The following is a 22,008-nucleotide window of genomic DNA, read 5'->3' as shown; positions in this document are numbered from 1 at the left end:
TCAAATCCTATACGGAAGAGGTTTAGGGCCACATGAAAAAAATATTTGGATTCTGAATTCAGAAAAATATACTTTTTTCTCAGAAAAAAAAAATACATTCATTTATGCTGGTATTTTTGAGTTTCTTTATTATTACAAACCCATTAATTGCTTTGTGTGTGCATAGAGGGGGGATAGGGTTGTTGTTCAGTGTGAAGTACTTTGCGCTACATTTTAATTGTATGAGAAGTGCTATACAAACAAAGTCTGAACGATGATAAGTCAACATACATAGTAACATCTCACACAAATAATAGCCAGTGTGTTTGTGGTTGTGGTTCACAGGTTGTGGTTGTAGCGTCATCAAGTTTCCATAGAAGAAAACGTATCACTACCTTTCCTGAAACACCTTCAAATAACTAGGAACTGTTTTGTTAATAATTAGGAACACGGTGGTGTTTTGCCAAATGTAGCTTGAGCCATCATTCATCGTCAACAGGTCCAGTGAGGTCAACAACAGGGCAAGAAATCACGTCCGTTACAACATGCCAAAACATGAATAGAAATAGTTGAGGGTTAAAAAGAAATCCCAGTATTTACAGTCTTGAAAACACACACAGAACCTAACCCTTCAACTCATAAATCAAATGAAAAGCTTGAAAGCCGTGAGAAGAGCCAGTGTGTGGAGGCTCTTGTATTAACTCTCATCCAGAAGTCCATTTTTCACCAGCTGCCTGTCATCTAGGTGCTGCAGGTGGAGAGGGCGCGTCCTACGAAGATGCTGATGGAGTATGACTCTTCACTCTCTCCATCTCAGGAGGCACGGCTCTCCGCTTGATTGTGCTGGTGTGTGTTTTCTCATCATCAGACCTGACTTCACAGATTTCTCCTCGGTGGGCGTCCAGACTCTGGCTGTCAGAGGAGGAGTTTGAAGACGTGGACGACATACGGGACTTGGCATCAAGACCCTCGAGGACATGTCGAAAGAGTCCATTGTTGATGACCTCCCCATTGTTGTTGTTTCCTTGGATTGTGAGTTAGATACAAAAAAAGTGTTAGGGATGTTATTAAGACTATTCAAAGGTATTATATTTCGTATTTTTACTTCCTGCACAAGCCCTGAAGTGCAGGACCCGTTCTTATGAAATCTTATAAATATTGTGATTTAGGTTAAAATAACTGGAAATGCAGTTTTCCAAAATACGAAAGATACCTAACAAATACACCATGTTTGCATTTGGGTTTTAAATGTGACATGAACAATGGTCTCTTGAACGTCTGGGGTTTTCGGACCATCCACCCTGACTTCCTCCCTTATTCAAACTACGTCACCTAGCATGAATCACGACTACGTTGGTCACATACATATTAGCTGTGTCCCAATTACAGGCCCCCGTGAAGAGGTCTTCATTCTCCCCGCGCATCTGGATAAATTGTTGCAGTAAGATTTGTATAACAAAAGCAGTTAAATAAATAAATTAGCTTTATAATGAATCCCAACAATATGAAAACCAAACAGGCTTTAGAAATATGTTCACTTCATATTATTTTACATGTAATATAAAGAAGACATCTCCAATTGCCCGTATATTTAAATACACAAATTAAATAGGTTTACTTTTCTTTCATGTCGTTTACTATTTGGGTGAGTACATTTAAAAACGAATCCAGCTGAAACCGTTGTAGCTGTTGATGGGACGTTACAAGCCATATATATATTTTTAAAACTCATTCGTCACCGTCACCCGTTGCATCCTGGGATATGTTACACCGCGGAGTGTACATCAGATGTATCCTCTAAATCTGGGGAAAGAAGGCTGCATTTGCGGGCCGCATTCGGAGGAGTCTTGTCTTTTTTTTAAAATTGGGACAGCCTTCGTTTGGCGGAAGTGACGTATGGGGTCTCCGAATGCATCCTCAGGAGGATGCGGCCGCTGAATTGGGACACAGCTATTGTAGTGCATTACTTTTGCGTCTATTTTAATCTCTGCCCTGCTTCTGGTTTCCATACCTGGCAGCGGGGAGGTCATGGACCCCTCTTCTCCACTGGAGCTGAAGAACACATCTAAGGCCTCCTGGTCCGAGACGTCGATCAGCTCCATCTGATCCGTCATGTCCACGTTCACCTCCATGGATGAGATGCTGCCAATCGGAGCTGCAGGGGAAGGGGAGGCAATGAAATAATCTGTATGAACATTAATTTTGGAGTCATGGAGAAGCCAGCAGTCTAACTCACGTCTCTTAAAGTCTCGGATACACAGGTGGGCCGAGGAAAGGTAGACGTCCGCATCGTGCTGGAAGACTTCCTCGAAGAAACGCTGCCTCTCTCTTAACTTGAGCTGCTGTGCTGCGTCCACGTCTGGGAGCCTCTGGCCTCGCTCGGTCTCAGCTGGAATCAAAACATGGAGGACAGGAAGTTAGCAAGACATAAGTTCAGGTAAAGTTTTGTAACTGATACCTGGAAAATTGAGGCTGAAAGGCAAGTTAGTCAATATTTCAATCTAACACCGTACAAAATTATGTCACAGACAAGTTCCACCACTCTGGATGTAAGGTGTTACCTGGTATTTATTTAATTACGACAAAATCATTTGAGACCCATTGCACAGTCACACAGGGTCAAATGCAGGTTGCCAGAGGGGGGCGACATTGAGCTTTAAGTGAGAGACATGAGGTGGTCGGATCCTCTTCTTATGGACTTATGCAGAGGCTATGAAAAGTCATATCACATTTATTAAATATATTCCTGGTCAGCTGTTTCCATTTTCTAATGTGCTTTCATTCCTAAGGATTATAGTTGGATCGACTGCTGTTCTTAATGCAAAAGCAAGCAATCAGGTGCTTCGCTAAGTTGTTCTTCTTTTACATATGCGATCCCATTTTCCAGATCATCAGCAAGGTTGCAATAAAGCTTAGAACAAGGTCGTTGTGTGCAAGTGGAGGAGTGAAATGCAGTGTGACTGCACGAGGAATGAGAAACAGGGGAAATACTGGTCGGTACTGTTCGTTTGAGTTACAATACCAAATGTAAAGAAAAACAACATATAGAAAAGTAACATGTGTAGGAAGGAAAACAGCTAGCATGCTTATTTTTAAAGGTGACACAATCTGCTTACCACTAAAGTTCACTAAACCCTTACAACAAGTGGTACGATTAGACATAAAGGTAAACATGTTCATAAGATACTGTTAGGTGGACAGAGCAACGCTAGCTGTTTCCCCCTTCATACAGTATTTGTGCTGCTAAGCTAGGCTAAGTGTGTTCTGGCTCTAAATTAATATTTACCTCACACATACATCAGAGAGTGGTATTGATCTGCTTATCTGACTTTTGCCAAGAAAGGCAACTGTTGCTCAGTGAAACAACTAGTCAGCAAGTCACTTTGTAGACACGTTGCATTTTTCGGCACATATTGAGCATGCACTGATAAATGTTGCAGTCTTTTAAGTGCATGCGTCAGAACAGCAGCATGTGAGTTTTGAAGAGCTTTCACCTGCAAGATAACTGTATGAGGCTTTCAAGCCATGTCTATACTGGGAATGATGTGAAGATTATTCAGCCTGTGGTGAGCGCAGCACAGCAGCTCTATAAATACACCGCTGGGTAAAATAGTAAGACATCTAGCTCAGGATGTTTACAATAGCAGGAAAGGAACAATTCGGATTCCTGGGAGTCTCTGACAATGTTTAGAGACAATTAATCTCATAATGAGCCATAACCTAAGCCTCCTGCCGTCAGGGTTAAGCTGCAGCGCTGTTAGTCCCCCAAAAATGAGGATTGTGCCTAAAAGAGTGCTGTGTCAGTGCAGTGCTGTACAGTTTGTTGTGACAGCGGGACAGGAGCATGTCGTGCAGCTCGGCTCTGTTGACAGGATGCCTCCTGGGGGCCTCACTGTGTCTGGGATCAGAGAAACAGACAGCTTTGGAGAGGACAACTGAAACCTTAGGGTGGGAACAGCTGACAGTTCGTACATCTCAAAGCAGACTGACAGGAAGACGTGATGAGTTGACAATATCTACCTGAGAGACTGCTTGTACTTTCACTATATGCAGCCTATGTGTTTTTTTCTGTACGCCATGTTTTGTTTTGCTGACACCTGCACCCTTGGTGAAACCTGTGTTGGGATATTTGATTTTTGTATAACTGCCATCTGTCCAGATGTTGCCTACGCTGAAAATATAAAGCTCACTGACAAGTATATCTGCATGGTTTATCAGAACACCCCAGCTGGGAGAGTTTGTGAATCATGGGAACAGGCGCTCTGGACAACAGCAGAGATAGATTGGGGACACCGGGGATATGATTTTTGCCAACATCGGAAGTCCAGACTGACACTTAGGAGATTAGTGCCACCTGTGCATTGCAAACAGTATGACTGCAATCCACTACGAATAATGATAAAATATGGGAAAGAATGTGATTCAAGGGTGTTTACCCTGGGGGCAAATTCCAGAGGAATAGATCCATTGGGTTCATTTTTCATAAGGACCATATTTTTCACGATCTTAGTTTTATGTCACGGTTTTAGTTTGGTCTGTCTTGTCATGGTTTTATTTTGCAATTCTGTTCTCCCTGTGTCTTGTCTTCCTCCCTGTCGTTAGTTTCCCTGGTGTGTCTGATTGTCTGATTTTGTTCACTTGTTGCCCTTGTGTTTCTCCTTCCCTGCCCGGCTGTTTCTCGTCTCGTGATTATCCCTCCCTGTATTTAGTCTTGTCTCTTCCTGTGTTCGGTGTTGGTTCATTGTTTGTCGTCCATGTCTCCCTTCATGTTGGTCACAGTCACCTTTTGTTTGGATGCTACCTCGTGCTACAGTACCTGTTCATGGATTCTTGTTTTTTCAGCTTTTGTAAATAAAGCTCGCTTTTTGTTTCATTTTGAAACCTGCTTCCCTCCTCAATCTGCATTTGGGTCCTATTTCCCCCCAACCCTGACAATATCTACACCAGCTGAGTTATCTACACCAGTTGAAAACATGCCTACAACTGACCAACCAACCTCGGCAATAAGCTATTTGAATGTTACCTCAATCAAACAATTGATAACCATTGAAACAGGTTATGAAGACAGGAATGTATATGGTTGGATTGGATGATTTACACTGCTAAACATTATATATACATACTATGTGCTAAACGCATGAATATAAATGACTGTATTGCTTGCACCCCCTCCAGGCCAGTTTTAGGCACTGTTCCATTTAAGTTGTCTCCCAGGGAGGACCCAGTGGGATTCGAATGTGCTTTGAAACTATATTCCTCCCCTGACCCGCCAGTAAATCCAGCATGCATTGCCTTACACTATGAGATGCCGCCATTGGAGACAAATACTCAGTATGCACCACCTTATTTCACCCCTTATGCTGCTAACTATACTTGTTTTTACAGAGAGAGCGACCCGAGTGTGAGCGTAGGAGACCTGCCTTGGTGCAAGGAGACACACAACGTCACGGTCACAACAGGAGGGTACGAGGCGTCTTGGTTCAATAGACACACCACTGCTCGAGGTGACATGTGGTGGTAAGAGATTATTTCCCGTACTGCAGGTAGGTGTGCTTTGATACAACTAGTGATGCCGTTCTATGCCCTACCAGTGAGTGCCAAAGACCTCCTAGATCCCACTAGGGAGCCAAGCAGGATAGATAGCCGTAAGAGAAGGTTTATCTACACGCCACCTGGGAGTTTTAACCCATTAATATACATAGACGTTTTGGGGGTGCCCAGGGGGGTTCCTGGCGAATTTAAGGCAATAAATCAAGTAGCGGCAGGGTTTGAATCATTTCTATTTTGGTGGGCTACAATTAACAAGAATGTTGACTGGATAAATGATCTGTTCTACAATCAGATGAGGTTCATAAATTACACACGAGATGCAGTTGAGGGACTTCACGGACAACTGGATAAGACGAGTTTGATGGCTTGGCAGAATAGAATGGCACTTGATATGTTGCTGGCGGAGATGGGAGGGGTGTGTAAAATGTTTGGCTCTTCATGTTGCACTTTTATCCCGAATGACAGAGCCCCAGACGGAACTGTGACCAGAGCTTTAAAGGGTTTAACTTCCCTTTCAGTAGAGTTGGCAGAGAATTCAGGATTTGAGGATCCTTTCAGCAAAATATTGGGATCTTGCTTTGGGAAATGGAAGAATTTAGCTTTGTCCTTGTTCACGTCTTTCATGATTGCTGTGGCAAACTCTCAGTGTGTGGATGCTGCTGCATACCCTGTCTGAGAGGACTAACGATGAGACTGATTGAAACTTCCCTGACGAAACAGAACCTAATACTATATGAATCACCAGAGCTCAGCTCGCGAATACTACCAGGAGGTAGGGCCGGATTGCAATTTCCATGACGATTACTTATTCCTCACCTCCTTGTTTGATCAGGAAGTTCCTGGTTCAGACCGAAAAGGAAACACTGGGCTGTAACACAATGACTCACATGTAGAAAATCGAGAGAAGATACGATGATGATGGAGGCCATTCCTAGTTAAATAAAGACAGTGTTTTGTGTGAGTGATTTTATATCCATTTATGCTTATACATTTAATCACGGTGTGCAAATTATACCTTACACATTTAATCAGGGTGTGAGAAATGTTTAGAATAAATCCATTTCTATGCAATTATAAATGTGATGAACTACTGGCGTGATCTGCCTCAATGTTTTGATTATTATTATTAAAACATGTGTCTATACAATCTACCTACCTCAGCCGTTTGGGTACCTTTGTAGATGAGTTTTTTTAAGCTTTATAATCATTTGTATTTTCCAAGTTCTATGTTATTCCGTAGTATAAACAGGAGGGATATGTTGGAGAAATACGGTTTTCTCCTCTCTTTGGGTTGTTTTATTGCACTGATACTATGGGTTACTCAGCACTGTGTTCAGCCTTGCAGCTGCCTCTTCTTGTGAAAGGAGGAGGCAGGGCATTTCAGGTTGTTGGTATTTATGAGAAGACACATACTTGCTGTCTCCTAAATATCTCCTTTCTATGAGGCGTGAAGGAAGTACGTGACAGAAGACGTCGCAGATGTCCCCGACACTTTTCCAACACCCGCGTATGATACCTCGATTTAGGACTTAGTTGTTATCTCCGTGTTTTGGACTATATAAGCCTGATGTTTTTGCTGCTCCTTTGAGCAACATACCTCATGTGTGGGAGTTAACCCATATCCTTTGTTTGTGATTTAACTATGCTCCTTCTTGCAAGAATAAACTAGAACCTGATTATTGATTCTCAACCTGGTGTTGAGTGATATTTTCCTAACACTAACTCATGCTACAAAATATCATTACATTTTGTATGATCTTGTCAATGACTATAATGATCATTACAAGCTTAGAAACATGTCAATAATGTGTATGAATAGTGTGCAGACTCTTTTGTCGGTTTCTTTTAGGGTTATTATTCAAAATTGTGAAGCAGAAGAGTCTTTCATTGAAGTCTACATATAATCAAACTCTAGAGCCCTAGTTAAAAAAGAGATAATCCTCACAACATCATCAGAGCTGTTTTATTTTATTTTGGATAACCACATACATTTCGCCAATGCATTCATTTATTTGGTTAAGCTTTGCACTCATGAAACTTTGTTGTACTCAAGGCACAAAGTTAAAAAAAAAGGGTCAAAATGGAAACAGCAGAACCAGAGATATTGTCTTTTTAATTATTGTTCCTTGCCAAAACATGGTGCCTACATTACCCACAATTCATCTCGACCATCAAATAAATATGCTTGAAGCTGCTAGCCTAAGACAAAAATACTCACTTGTTTCTACAATTACACCCCCAGATTTTGTATGTATCTCCAAACGTGTAGTCTTCAGCCTCAACTGTAACTGACTTAAGTGAAATCCCAACAGTTTTGGTGCAACTCCTCCTGGAAGCTCAAAAGGCTTTTTACAGTTTTTATTTTTATATGAACTTCAGAGACCTTTGATGTGTGAAATGGCACCCTTTCCCTTTAAGTAGTTTCCGTTGCTGCTCAATACCATAACAGTGAAGGAAAGCGTGTGTGTGTGTGTGTGTGTGTGTGTGTGTGTGTGTGTGTGTGTGTGTGTGTGTGTGTGTGTGTGTGTGTGTGTGTGTGTGTGTGTGTGTGTGTGTGTGTGTGTGTGTGTGTGTGTGTGTGTGTGTGTGTGTGTGTGTGTGTGTGTGTGTGTGTGTGTGTGTGTGTGTGTGTGTGTGTGTGTGTGTGTCCTCCCCCCAGTGATTGCAGGTGTGAGTCGTCTTCATGGCATTTCTGTCTTTGTGCAGATGCATTTTTCCGCTCCGTGCACTGTTAAACAATAAGAAGCACTTTTTGTCTCCGGGGCCTTCCGGTAGCAAAAAGGGAGCAGCGCTGACAAAGCAACATGTCAGTTACAATCAGGAGCTGCCTGTCAGACGTGTGTTAAAACAGCTTCTTGTTAATGTGACCAGCCGAGGACATCGTGTCAAACAGAACACTGAATTTAACGGACTTTGCTTCTTTGCTTTTTTTAAAAGATCAGCAGGCTTAACTTTAATCGCATGCTCCACCCAATAAAAATCCAGCTTTTGATTACAGGCTACATGTTTACACAAATTGCTTACCCTGGAGTTTTTTTCCCACCCAGTTATACACTGATTGATCACAGCATTGATTGTTAGAGCTGAAGCCCTAGGAGAACCAAAGGTTAGCTGCAGATGGATATCCTCGCATTGATTTTGCTTCCCTATCCAGCCCTTTTTTCCATCGAATCACCTTGATCGATACGTTCTCCCTGGCTGCCGACGACCCCGGTGACCTCTGATTAGCGCAAGGACTCACACGGGTAAATCGTCTGTCACAAGAAAAGCCGACCACAGTGTCCACTGGTGATGAGATCGCATGTCAAACCTGCTACAACTCAAAGTCTTTAGTTTCATACCACAAGACGTCTGAGGTCTGTGGCTGCTCAGGAGATAAACAACCTCCAGACTGAAGCTCGAACTGAGAGTCTGTCTGTGTCTTTCTTTGTATTAACTAACTCTATCTCTGCTTCCTTGCCCTTTACTATCGGTTGATCTCTTTTTGTCTTTTCTTCCAATGTTTGTGCCTTCAGTCTTTTTTTCTGTCATTTCTTTCTGTATGTGTGTTTAACAGTTTTTTTTTCTTATTTTGTCTTTTCTCTGTCTTCAGCGTTGGCATTTCTGTCTCTCTGTCATTCCTTCATTCAGAGTTTCTCTTCTTTACTGTCTCTCTTTTTGTATATATCTCTGTCAGCTGTTTTGTTTCTCTTTCTCTACATTTCTTTCAATCCGTCTATTCCTCTCTCTTTCTTTCTGTAAAACCTTCTTTCTTTCTGCCACCTCTCTCTCTCTCTCCCTCTCCCTCTCTCTCCTTCCCCCCTCTGGGCGCTCAGAGACTAAAGGGAAGAAAGGGTCCCAGACCAGGGTTCAGAGGCAGTTGGACACGCAGAATGACTGGAACAGAAACAAAGATAGAGACAGACACAGCAGGCCGGACGTGTGACTCCCACTCTGCCCCCCCCCCCCCCCCCAACACCCCCACATAAAGACAAACCCGGATCCTCCGCTTGGGCAGCAGAGATAAAAAAGAGTCCATTCAGAGGCACACAAAGGCTCAGATGTGAGGGAAGGGACTGGCCTGCACTGCTCAGACATGATGCCATTTACAGGAAATAATTTGATGGTGAATACGCCTAAACGCATACTTTTAACTGTGACATCATTCACTGTAATGATGATTAAATGTTTGGTAAATTGTCAAGTTGATTGTGAGAACAAACCTCCTTCTGAAATTCTTCCTGTTCTGCGCTTTTTGTACTTTTATTTTTATTTTGTTGAATCGAATTTCCATAAAAATGTACTTACATTAAATAGAATGTATCATCCCCACATGATGATACCAAGATAGTTCAATATTCATCTGTCTTCAGATTTACTATGAATCTATTTACTATTCTATACAGAGTCAAAACAACAAAGAATCAGGTGTCTTTCTCTATTTTTAGCTATTCACAAAAAGCTCTCGACTATGGGGGCAAAGCAGTCTCAAATAGCACCATCAGATATCAGTCAAATTGGGGCCCATCTATTTAATTTAATAAGTTTATACATATATACTGTAATTTAATTGAATTGTAACCAAACAAGTTGCCTCTTAATATCGAATAACAGATCAGTAAATGTATCCATATTTGGGACATTTTATTTTACAAAATGTGCAAAACAACCTTTAAGTCAGGCCAAATGTTGACTTTTACATATTAAGAAGGATCCCAGTCACATCCACACAATAAGTCATGATTACGCAAACACTGGTATATCCTCAGCAGACAGTATCGCCCCATATTGAAGCCCAGGTAACTATAATTGCACTGAAAAAGTAGCATTGAAGCATCCTCTCGTGTTGCTATCTGCATAACATGTGCCTTTTAATGGAAGGGATCCTGAAATAGTTTGGCAGCACTAACAACCCAGGAGGCATCACATTGATCTGGAAGCTAAATGAAGGCTGGGGAGGGCTCGGTGTCACCCACAGGCTGCCATTAGCTCATCACTGTGCTAAATCAAAATGTGAGCTCACTGGTAAACTCTCCTGTGATGAGGAAAGGACCAGATCAGGGCAGAACGGAGCAGGAAACTACATCTCTAGATGATACAGTTGTTTTTACACCCTCTGTAAACTGTAGTGAATCAGAAACCCTGATGGGAACCGTCACTTCCCACTCCACTTCCCACTCCACTTTGATGATGGAGCAGTTTGCCAGACTCTCTATTCATCTGAACCAAAGCCTTTTTCTGAGAAGACGTTGTTCAAATAGATGAGGTCATCACTGTTTAAATGGCTGTGGTGCTGCTACATACTTCCATGTGTTGCCTCAGCCTTCCCATCTTTGAATATAAAGAGAAGACTGCAAAGGAAACGCGCTGTGGTATCTGTGGTCCACAATTAGGGCTTTTCCTCTGCTCCGTGTGCAGATAACACACTTTGTATGGAAGACAACAAATTTCCTACCCATCTCAAAATAGTAAATAATCTGTTAAATATGTTAATAAATATATAAAATGGCAATGGATCAAAGAAAATGTGATGCATCGCATTTTTTCCGGTTCTGGATTTTCGATTTTCCACTCAGGTGGATGGAAACACAACTGCCAACAGAATGGAAGACAAAAAATGACTTAATCATCCAAAAATATTTTAAAAAATCTATAAAATAGATATAACTTGAATAATTTCTTAAATATTATAGTAAATAAATGAAAAGATATAATCAAATCAAGCAAAAATAATAGCTAAATATGGCATGTATTTTCTGATTTCATTTATTCAACAATGTATTTACTTGTAGGTGAATAATTAATGTTTGTTCTTCCCCTCTGTCTCTCTAAAACACAGCTTGTAGTTGTATATCGGAGAGTTAAGGCATGCATGCACTGAGCCAGACGCCTTAAAACTCAGACAGACGTGAAACTGCATGTGAGACGACACCTTTTTGGGATGAGGACACTACGAACAGACAGGCCGCCCTTACCGCTCAGGCACTTTTTGTCAGAGGAGATCTCATTTTGCATAGCTGGGTTCTCTAGAGCGAGGGCAGATCATCCACAAGCAGGCAGAAAGTGGCTGTTAACACAAAAAGGCAGCAAGAAGTGTGAGGGAGGAAAGATCAGGGAGGATGGGAACACTTGCAGGAAAAACAAGGAGGGTGTCTTAAAAAATCAAAAGTATGAAAGGATAGAGGTTAGCCAAAAGTGAGTCAACACAAGGGAGTGGGTTGTAGAGATGGAGAGGATAGAGAGGAGGAATTCTGCACCGGCTCATTAGCTAAAGAGGGTGTCTTGTTATTTTTTATCGAGTCTCTTCCGTAGCTTCCAGCACAGAATTGACCAGAGTGGCAGCAGCAGGCTGTTAACAGTGTACAGCTGGTCATTAGTGGATCAGTCTCTGTGAGGCTGTTACAGTAATTAATGGCGGTCATGAGGAATGGTGGAGCGGCTGGTTGGCTACAGGTAGAAGATTGGTCCTGCTCCAACAGCAAGAGCAGAAGAATGCATGTGCTGATTTATCACAAGCTTTAAAAGGTGATGTTGCATGCTTCATCCTGCACCTCCTAATTTACACTTATCATGATTGCACTTCCACCACATTGCTTGTATCTTTTCTCAGTATGCTTCACCACTGAAAGGAACCGACAAGGGGCCTCGCTTGTAAAACATACAATAATAGACTTTGCGCTTGTTCTGTCTTACAATTTTATTTTTAGTTCCACAAAAGCCTGCACTTACTTGGCTCAAGTTGCAAGGACAGTACATTATTTATGGCAGCAGTCTATGGGTGTTTGTGTGTCTGTCTGGTCTGTTTTTTAGGGCATGCATGTGTGAGTTTTTATTTGCAAATTATATCTGGCTGTTTTCGACGGGACAAAGCGGTGTTCGGCCCCATCAGTGCAGCCCGTCAGTAGAACAATGAAATCAGTGCTAACCCTCTCCTTCCTTCCCTTCTGCCAGGAACACAACCCGCCTGACAATAGGACTGTTTGTAGGTCAGTGTCCTGCCCCACTGCCCTCCATAAGCCCTCAAACTGACTGTCATGAGTTGGGATCAACACAATAGGCTTCACCAGATGACAAAGTACTTTTTCAACATTTACAAATCCTCTTTCCCAGAATCCATAAACAGTAGAATGCAGTTATTGACTGTTGTTTACGAAATCCTACAAAGCCAAAAGCTCTGTATGTGCAAGATAATCAATGCTCAACAAAAGAAGAGAGTACTTAGAGAACCTTTCTACTTGGAGGACTAATCACTAGCCAGGCTTCCATCCAGATGTATAGGAATTCTTTTTCATGTTTTGAGAAAATCTTAAAAAAGAAAATGAGAATGAATGCTAGTTTCCTTCCACTGCTGTTAATCAAATTTGAGATAAGCAATAGGTGGCGCCAATTCTTTCATAAGGAATCTACTGTAATTACCATTGCAGAAGAAGATGGGGGGAAATGACTTAATTAAAAGAGTGTCAAATAGTGAACAACAATACAGAAAAACAGGAAATATAACTTTTTCATATTTTCTTGAATTTCTTGTCGAGTAGATCATAAGAGCTCAATGCCTTTCCATTGCAGTTTTTAACATTTAGCATTTCGCACTTACTAGATATTTCAAGAATTTTCCAATGTTTCGGTTTTTAACTTAAGTTGATTGAAACGCACCTGGGTAAAGACCTCTTAATAGACTTTAATGTAATAGTACTCAGGGTGCAAATGGTGCATGTGGAGCGGCTGCCAACAAATTACACTGACAGTGTTAATTATATCAGTAATCAAACCTGAAACATTAAATAGTTTGGTAAAGGTTAACTTAGTACAGTACTGACGTCTCTCATTGCAATCACTTCAACATTCACTCAGCTCTCTTTCCTTCCCAGGACCAGCTGCCTCTCCCCGTGTTTCTGAGGGAGGTTTAAAGCTATTTTCATTTCAGCTGGGAGAGCTGTAGGAATGTTTGTCTGAACTAAACACAGCGTCTCAGACATCTCTGCTCTGTTTGTTGAGTCTGAACAGAGTGCAAATACCGGCGGCTATAGAAGGCACATTTTCTTCCAGTAGGCTTACTGACCGGTCAGAAAGATTAAACTATTACTTGATAGCATTATCACTGTTTACAAAAATGTGTGTGAACTAGATTATAGTATTCAAACCATTGGAAAGCAGAACTATCCTTTTTTTACTTGCATTTAGTAACCATAAGAATAGCTCTGACTTTATGTGTTTTTGCTTATTCAACTCCTATAAACACATTAACGGTAAATAGGTGGACGTAGTCACCCATTTGTTTGGGTTCCAGTGTTTGAGGCCTCAGATGTAGCATTTTGCCGCAGCCTCTTGTTGTTTTAGAGTCAGAGGTGGTCATATTAGGACATGAGGGTGGAGCTGCGCAAGACGAGGCCCGGCAGTGCCAGGTACCGTTAGCAGCTAACTCTAGTGCTACATGTAGCTAGCTAGCTCAGTCAGCAAAGTGCTTCCTTGAAACACAATGAATCTAAAGGTACAATTGACAGCAAACTCCTTCGATTGTTTTATTGCTTAACAATGCTATGGTGGTAACTTGTCAATCACAAAGTAGCAAAGCCCTAAACCACATTACATTACATTTTACTTGTTAGACGCTTTTATCCAAAGCGACTAACATACTCAATACTGTGGACAATCCCCACAGGTGCAACTTGGGGTGAAGTGTCTTGCCCAGGGACACAACGACATGCTGACTGCAGTGGGGTTTGAACCTGTGCCCCCCTGATCCCAACACCAACGCATTACCCACTGTGCCACACGCCTCCATCCTGTTTTATTGACTTTTTAATATAAATGTGCGCATATTGTACAAAATGAACATCATAGCATATTAAGACTTGAAGTGATTAAAAACATAAACTCATAGAAATCAATGTATAAGTAGTTTAAGTTTCACAGCTTAAAGAAATAATCAACTCTACGCAATCAGACTTATCTTTAAACCAGTGGATTCCTCCCCTTTTGGACACTAGACTTGGAGTTTGTAGCTTGATTAGAACTGATTTAATTTTCATAGATAATCTTTGACTGTAGAGGATTTTAATTATTGCCTTATTTATGTTTTTAAAGTCAGAGAAATAATATGTCTCCTCCTTTCCTCTCCAACTCCAAATCACTCACAGGCCAAACAGGTGAATCTGCGCTACATTGGCGCTACACGGTGTACCTTTTTGGAAGAGTGTTCAGGTGATAAATTGCTGCCGTCTCTCTATGTACGCCTGGAGGCGTTCGCATTGTCTCACACAGAGGATTCAGCTCCACAGTAAGTAGATTGGTTTGTTAGAGAACTAATGAGCGGAGCTGGTCTGTGTCCCCGGGGCTTCACAGCTCAGACTGTTGAATTGATGGGAATCTTATTCATCCGTCCACGCAACACTGTTTAGTGTAATCACACACAAACACACATAATTACTTTTAAGTGCTAACACAAGGCCTTGCTTACGTAGGACTAATATGTGCATTTTCGCCTTGCCGGCCTTCTTTACACTGGACAGCAGATATCCTGAAAGTTTACAAGTGCTTCTAAAAAGAGCATAATAGAGTTTAAATACTTCCTTACAAAAACAGCGACTGGTTTGCTAAAGAAAGACATTTATATTTACTCAGAGTAAACCCAACAACCTGTATGGTAGTATCTCAGTGGCAGTATTTACAAACTGTAATCCAATTGCAATAAGAGGCAAAAGAACCTCTCGAGAGCAAGAATTTGGTTTGTCCGTTTTGAGCTACTGTAGAAACATGGCGGTACAACATGGCAGACTTCATGAAGAAGAACCGCCCTCCATGCAGATACAAAAGGTTCTCAGTTTTAAGTAATTATACACAAAGGAAATCAAAGTTATAACTATTATATTCCATTTCTGCCTATACATCCCGCTCAATCCTCCTTGTTTGTGTCTAACTGGCTGTAATCCGGTTGGGGCAACATCAATCTGCTGAGAGCACATGTTTTTGCCACTGGCTCAGATTGTTATCCTTATCAGTGTCTGATAACATTATAAAAAAGGAAACTAACTCACTTGCACCGGTTTGTAACTGTGTTTTATCAAGTTCAGCTAAAGGAAGATCTTGTTCTGAAATCTTGTGTCGCATCCGCTTAATATTCAACCAAGACATTGAATATATTTAAGATAGCACAAAGATTTCTTAACAACAACACTTCAAACTCTTTCCGGCTAAAATACATAAACATGTGAAAATAGGGTCCAGGTTGAAAAATACCATTACATTTTATTTAACTGAGGCTTATCCAAGGCGCATTACAATACGTGCAATAAACTATTGTAAGTGCTGGTGCATTAATTTAAAATGGACTAAACTCTTTAAGTGCTAATTTCTTTGTTTTAGCCTTTGATCTCCTGGACGAAGATACACACAGTACATGATATTGACTTTTACATTATTGTACAATGCCATGTCTTTTATGCTGCTGCAACACAAACATTTCCCAAATAGGGATCAATAAAGTACTATCCTATCCTATCCTAATATATCCTCTCTAATTCGATCATTGAACAGAATCTACTTTTATCTTGGTCACGTCCAAGGGGAGCGAATTTAGAAAAACGTGGAGAATAGAAACATTTCAACCCAATACCCAGATGTCTGTAACATGCTATGGACAGCTGGCTGGCTCCTTCCCTCCACAGTACAGCAACGTAATGCTCTATGGCTCATTCCCACAACAATCAGAACGTGACAGAAGCCATGGGCAGAGCAACAGATGGGAGACGTCTTCAAGATCCACAGCCGTCTGATCCTTGTGACACCAGAGTGATCTACTGGGACTAATTCAATGTCAGGGCTCGGTGTGTGTGTGTGTGTGTGTGTGTGTGTGTGTGTGTGTGTGTGTGTGTGTGTGTGTGTGTGTGTGTGTGTGTGTGTGTGTGTGTGTGTGTGTGTGTGTGTGTGTGTGTGTGTGTGTGTGTGTGTGTGTGTGTGTGTGTGTGTGTGTGTGTGTGTGTGTGTGTGTGTGTGTGTGTGTGTGTGTGTGTGTGTGTGGAATGAATGCATCACTGTTTTTGCTCAAAGCGAGTGTGTCCTATTCCCTTGGTATTAGTGGACGTTACTCAGCGTGATGATTCAACATTCCTGTCCGATTTTATGCTGACTCAGAACTTGGACCGTTCACTTCAGGCAACATCAACATGAAGGCAGCTACTTAATGGACTGACTTCTAATATCTGACACACACACACACACACACACGAAAATATGAGGCCATTAGGAGGAGGCTTATGGAGCAGTGAAACAATTCAGTGTCATTGATAAATAGATTAAGATCCAAAGCAACTTGCTTGACATAACTTCAACATCATTTAACACACTAAACTAAATAAACAGATTTGATATAATAAAAAGGATTTATGATATGTCAAAAGATGCTGCATGAAGTAGATAAAGAGTGGAAATTGTATTTTCCGTTTTGTTGCCTTAAATGCTCAATCTTTGCTCTGACAACCAATTATGGAAAATCCTGTTGTCCTCTCTAAGGTCCTGCTCCACATAAAGACATAACATAAAAACGGTGTTATTGGAGCCAACTTGTACATATCCCTCTGCAATTAAACATATGTTTCTGCAGAAAGGTTCATAAGTTTAGGAAATGACTCACAGGGCAGGCGTTTGTTGTGGAGGTTCGCTGAGGAGGAGCTCATGATGCCGGAGAGTCGCAGGACAGATAATCACTCAGAGAGGATCAGGATGCTGCCGATCATCTCCTCCTCTTCTGCTCCAAGGTGACTGATGCTGCTGCCAACGCTGCTCTGCTTCCTCTGTCGCCTCAGTGGACTCTGAGCCACTCGGAGGAGGCGAGAACAAGTTCAGGGCTTTGTGGAGCCGACCAGCTGACCAATGACAGGCAGGAGGGAGGAGCAGAGGAAGGGATTAAGAAGAGGGAAGGAGGGATTTTATGTAACGGAGTGGGAAGTACCAAGGAGAGACATCAGGCACATGCCTTTGTTATTTTTGCTACACCCCCCTCCCTCCATCCTTCCTCCCTTTCTGTCTCTTGTTCCCTGTCCCTTTTTTTTGCAGCAGATTTAAACTCCCTCCCTGTCTCACCTTCAGGGTCAAGTCACGTTTGTATACTGTTTGTGAATAGAAATAGTGTTAATACTCTAAGAAATAAGTTTAGCATTTGTTCAGTACTGATGTATACAATCTGAATAAGTAATGTTGGATTTAAAATGAAAAGCATAGCTGTTGATCTATATTTAAAAATAGATTTGAGCAAAGTTTTTGAATAACAAAAATGTGTTTTCTGTCTTTTTAGATGAATATAGGCATTAGAGGAAATATCTACTTTCACATTCAAGCTAAAAACATGATTGATTAATTTGTCAGTCAATTTACATAACATTAAATCTGGCTACTATCAGACTTTTGATTTTAAAGCCACAAAATGTTTTGCAAAAATGCCAAATGTTTACTGGTTCCAGGAAGATCCAGTGAGGCCATTTGCAGCCATTCTCTGGAATATAATAATTTGTATTTTGGTAAATCTTTGGGTTTTGAACTGTTGATTTGACAAAAAAAAAGCATTTAGATATATAACACTTAGGGAATTTAACAACAAACCAAACCATTTCTAATTAGGGAAAATAACCAGCAGAATAACCCCTATAGTTGCAGCACAATTGAACATTTATAGTTGCTGTTTTGGTAGTAGGGATTTCTTAATGTGTTTTCTAAACAGTGTTGAAACATATAGGTAATTCTTAATATGTTTCATTGTACTGATCATTGGCTTAACCCTTCTCTTGCGTTAGGTCATACCCCCCTTCCCATACTATTTTCGGTCAAAATTGACCGGTGTGTTTTGCACAGTGATATCTCTGGAAGCCCTTATCCAATTGTGATGGTTGACATCTCATTTGAACAGTCAAAGCAAGTAGAATCAAGGGGTGACAGACAGAATGACAGTAAGTTGCAGTAAGTTCAAAGATAGTGCTTACTACTGTACATTAGTGTATATTGTTAAAAACACTTGCCATGTAGGCTGTGTTTACTGGAGATGGAAATGCTTTAGTTAGTGTTGTAGCTGAGATTCTTACCGTTCCAATGATGTATGGGATGTATTGATTTAATACAAGCAAGTCAGTGTTTCATTGTGTACTTTCAACTAAAGTATATGGTCCGGACCCACCAGTGGGCCCATCAAGTTCAGCATCCACTGCATTCACTGTGATGAATATAAAATAAGACACTGATGAACATTTAGAGACAAATAAATATTCAGGGCTCCTCTCTCTCAGGGGCCACTCCCTCAGGGGCCTCTCCCTCAGGGGCCTCTTCCTGGTCTGTTGACTGTTGGTCAGGCTCATATAGCTGGATCGCTGTTGTCTTCCATTTCCAAGACATCGTCCCCTTCATCTGGTTCAAAACATTTGTCCAGAGCCTCTAATCGGTCGCCTACTCATTGTTTCAAATGTACGGTGTTAGATTGAAATGTTGACTAACTTGCCTTTCAGCCTCCATTTTCCAGGTATCAGTTACAAAACTTTACCTGAACTTATGTCTTGCTAACTTCCTGTCCTCCATGTTGTGATTCCAGCTGAGACCGAGCGAGGCCAGAGGCTCCCAGATGTGGACGCAGCACAGCAGCTCAAGTTAAGAGAGAGACAGCGTTTCTTCGAGGAGGTCTTCCAGCACGATGCGGACGTCTACCTGTCCTCGGCCCACCTGTGTATCCGAGACTTTAAGAGACGTGAGTTAGACTGCTGGCTTCTCCATGGCTCCAAAATTAATGTTCATACAGATTATTTCATTGCCTCCCCTTCCCCTGCAGCTCCGATTGGCAGCATCTCATCCATGGAGGTGAACGTGGACATGATGGATCAGATGGAGCTGATCGACGTCTCGGACCAGGAGGCCTTAGATGTGTTCTTCAGCTCCAGTGGAGAAGAGGGGTCCATGACCTCCCCGCTGCCAGGTATGGAAACCAGAAGCAGGGCAGAGATTAAAATACACACAAAAGTAATGCACTACATATGTATGTGACCAACGTAGTCGTGATTCATGCTAGGTGAAGTAGTTTGAATAAGGGAGGAAGTCAGGGTGGATGGTCCGAAAACCCCAGACGTTCAGGAGACCATTGTTCATGTCACATTTAAAACCCAAATGCAAACATGGTGTATTTGTTACGTATCTTTCGTATTTTGGAAAACTGCATTTCCAGTTATTTTAACCCAAATCACAATATTTATAAGATTTTATAAGAACAGTTCCTGCACTTCAGGGCTTGTGCAGGAAGTAAAAATACGAAATATAATACCTTTGAATAGTCTTAATAACATCCCTAACACTTTTTTGTATCCAACTCACAATCCAAGGAAACAACAACAATGGGGAGGTCATCAACAATGGACTCTTTCGACATGTCCTCGAGGGTCTTGATGCCAAGTCCCGCATGTCGTCCACGTCTTCAAACTCCTCCTCTGACAGCCAGAGTCTGGACGCCCACCGAGGAGAAATCTGTGAAGTCAGGTCTGATGATGAGAAAACACACACCAGCACAATCAAGCGGAGAGCCATGCCTCCTGAGATGGAGAGAGTGAAGAGTCATACTCCATCAGCATCTTCGTAGGACGCGCCCTCTCCACCTGCAGCACCTAGATGACAGGCAGGTGGTGAAAAATGGACTTCTGGATGAGAGCCATTACAAGAGCCTCCACACACTGGCTCTTCTCACGGCTTTCAAGCTTTTCATTTGATTTATGAGTTGAAGGGTTAGGTTCTGTGTGTGTTTTCAAGACTGTAAATACTGGGATTTCTTTTTAACCCTCAACTATTTCTATTCATGTTTTGGCATGTTGTAACGGACGTGATTTCTTGCCCTGTTGTTGACCTCACTGGACCTGTTGACGATGAATGATGGCTCAAGCTACATTTGGCAAAACACCACCGTGTTCCTAATTATTAACAAAACAGTTCCTGGTTATTTGAAGGTGTTTCAGGAAAGGTAGTGATACGTTTTCTTCCATGGAAACTTGATGATGCTACAACCACAACCTGTGAACCACAACACAAACACACTGGCTATTATTTGTGTGAGATGTTACTATGTATGTTGAGTTATCATCGTTCACACACACAAAGCAATTAATGGGTTTGTAATAATAAAGAAACTCAAAAATACCAGCATAAATGAATGTGAGGAATCACTATAAGAATATTGTGTGTGTGTGTGTGTGTGTGTGTGTGTGTGTGTGTGTGTGTGTGTGTGTGTGTGTGTGTGTGTGTGTGTGTGTGTGTGTGTGTGTGTGTGTGTGTGTGTGTGTGTGTGTGTGTGTGTGTGTGTGTGTGTGTGTGTGTGTGTGTGTTTTCCATCTGCAGGATGAACATATACCGAAAACATCATGGGTTTCACACTGTTGAATAAATCACAAAGAGATCAATGCAAGTGGTGATCATCAATTGTATGTTCAGAGGCCTGGTGTGAAGGATAACATAAGGTCTCGAGGCAATTGGATGAAAAACACAATATTTATGATAAAAAACAAAGTCACTGTCACTTTTTTTCACGATTCTTGTATTATGTCACGTTTTTAGTTTTGTATGTCTTGTATTGGGTTTATTTTGCTGTTCGGTTCTCCCTGTCATGTTTTCCTGTTTAAAGGCAATATCAGTGTAATCTGCATTTGGGTCCTGCTTGCTTCACCCACCGTAACACTTTTGACCTGAAACGCAAGAGAAGGGTAAAACAAGTTCAAGGTGCAGTACTGGCCAAGTGCTTGCTGTCTCTGATGAACTGCACACTGCTAAAGCAGCCTCCCTCTCCTCTGTCATCATCCTTCTGGACCTGTCTGCTGCATTCGACACAGTGAACCATCGGATCCTCCTTCGCACTCTCCAAGAACTTGGAGTTTCAGGCACTGCACTTTCCCTCCTCACCTCATACCTCAACGACCGCACCTACAGGGTTACTTGGAGAGGGTCCGAGTCCGACCCTTGTCAATTAACTACAGGGGTCCCTCAGGGCTCGGTTCTTGGTCCCCTCCTCTTCTCCCTGTACACAAACTCGCTCGGGTCTGTCATTAGCCCGCATGGTTTTTCATACCACTGCTACGCTGACGACACCCAACTAATTCTGTCCTTTCCCCGCTCAGAGACCCAGGTCGTCGCACGCATCTCTGCTTGCCTAGCAGACATCTCTCGGTGGATGTCTGCTCATCACCTCAAGCTCAACCTTGACAAGACTGAACTGCTCTTCCTTCCGGGAAAAGATTGTCCCACTCTTGACCTAACAATCAACATCGGCACCTCTGTTGTTTCCCCGACTCAGACTGCAAGGAATCTGGGTGTGGTCCTAGATAACAAATTGTCCTTCACTGCAAACATCGCTGCTACAACCCGCTGCTGCAGATACACGCTTTACAACATCAGGAGGATACGTCCCCAGCTGACCCAGACATCAGCGCAGATTCTGGTCCAGGCTCTCTTCATCTCACGCCTCGACTACTGCAACTCCCTCCTGGCTGGTCT

General features: G+C 41.9%; 2 protein-coding genes and 1 long non-coding RNA gene across 3 annotated transcripts; 2 read left to right on the top strand and 1 right to left on the bottom strand.

Moving 5' to 3' along the window:
- Positions 1-111: 111 nt before the first annotated feature.
- Positions 112-17,355, bottom strand: LOC307041040 (dysbindin-like). Its single transcript, XM_079684351.1, has 4 exons — positions 17,138-17,355; positions 2,216-2,368; positions 1,991-2,134; positions 112-1,003 (listed from the first exon to the last, which is right to left on the bottom strand). The coding sequence occupies exons 1-4, from the start codon at positions 17,178-17,180 to the stop codon at positions 750-752; spliced, it is 594 nt and encodes a 197-aa protein (XP_079540477.1). The 5' UTR covers positions 17,181-17,355; the 3' UTR covers positions 112-749.
- On the top strand, positions 2,282-7,219 carry LOC307041041. The gene is made up of 2 exons (XR_013808670.1): positions 2,282-2,416; positions 5,365-7,219. It is a non-coding gene; the product is annotated as an uncharacterized lncRNA (long non-coding RNA).
- Positions 14,484-20,570, top strand: LOC307041039 (dysbindin-like). The gene is made up of 4 exons (XM_079684350.1): positions 14,484-14,785; positions 19,079-19,231; positions 19,313-19,456; positions 19,857-20,570. The coding sequence occupies exons 1-4, from the start codon at positions 14,734-14,736 to the stop codon at positions 20,108-20,110; spliced, it is 603 nt and encodes a 200-aa protein (XP_079540476.1). The 5' UTR covers positions 14,484-14,733; the 3' UTR covers positions 20,111-20,570.
- The last annotated feature ends 1,438 nt before the right edge of the window (positions 20,571-22,008 follow it).

This window comes from Notothenia rossii, assembly GCF_949606895.1.
Source record: "Notothenia rossii genome assembly, chromosome: 5".
NCBI classification, from domain to species: Eukaryota; Metazoa; Chordata; class Actinopteri; order Perciformes; family Nototheniidae; genus Notothenia; species Notothenia rossii.
Note: the sequence above shows the minus strand (reverse complement) of the source record. Positions and strands in the feature narration are given on the sequence as shown.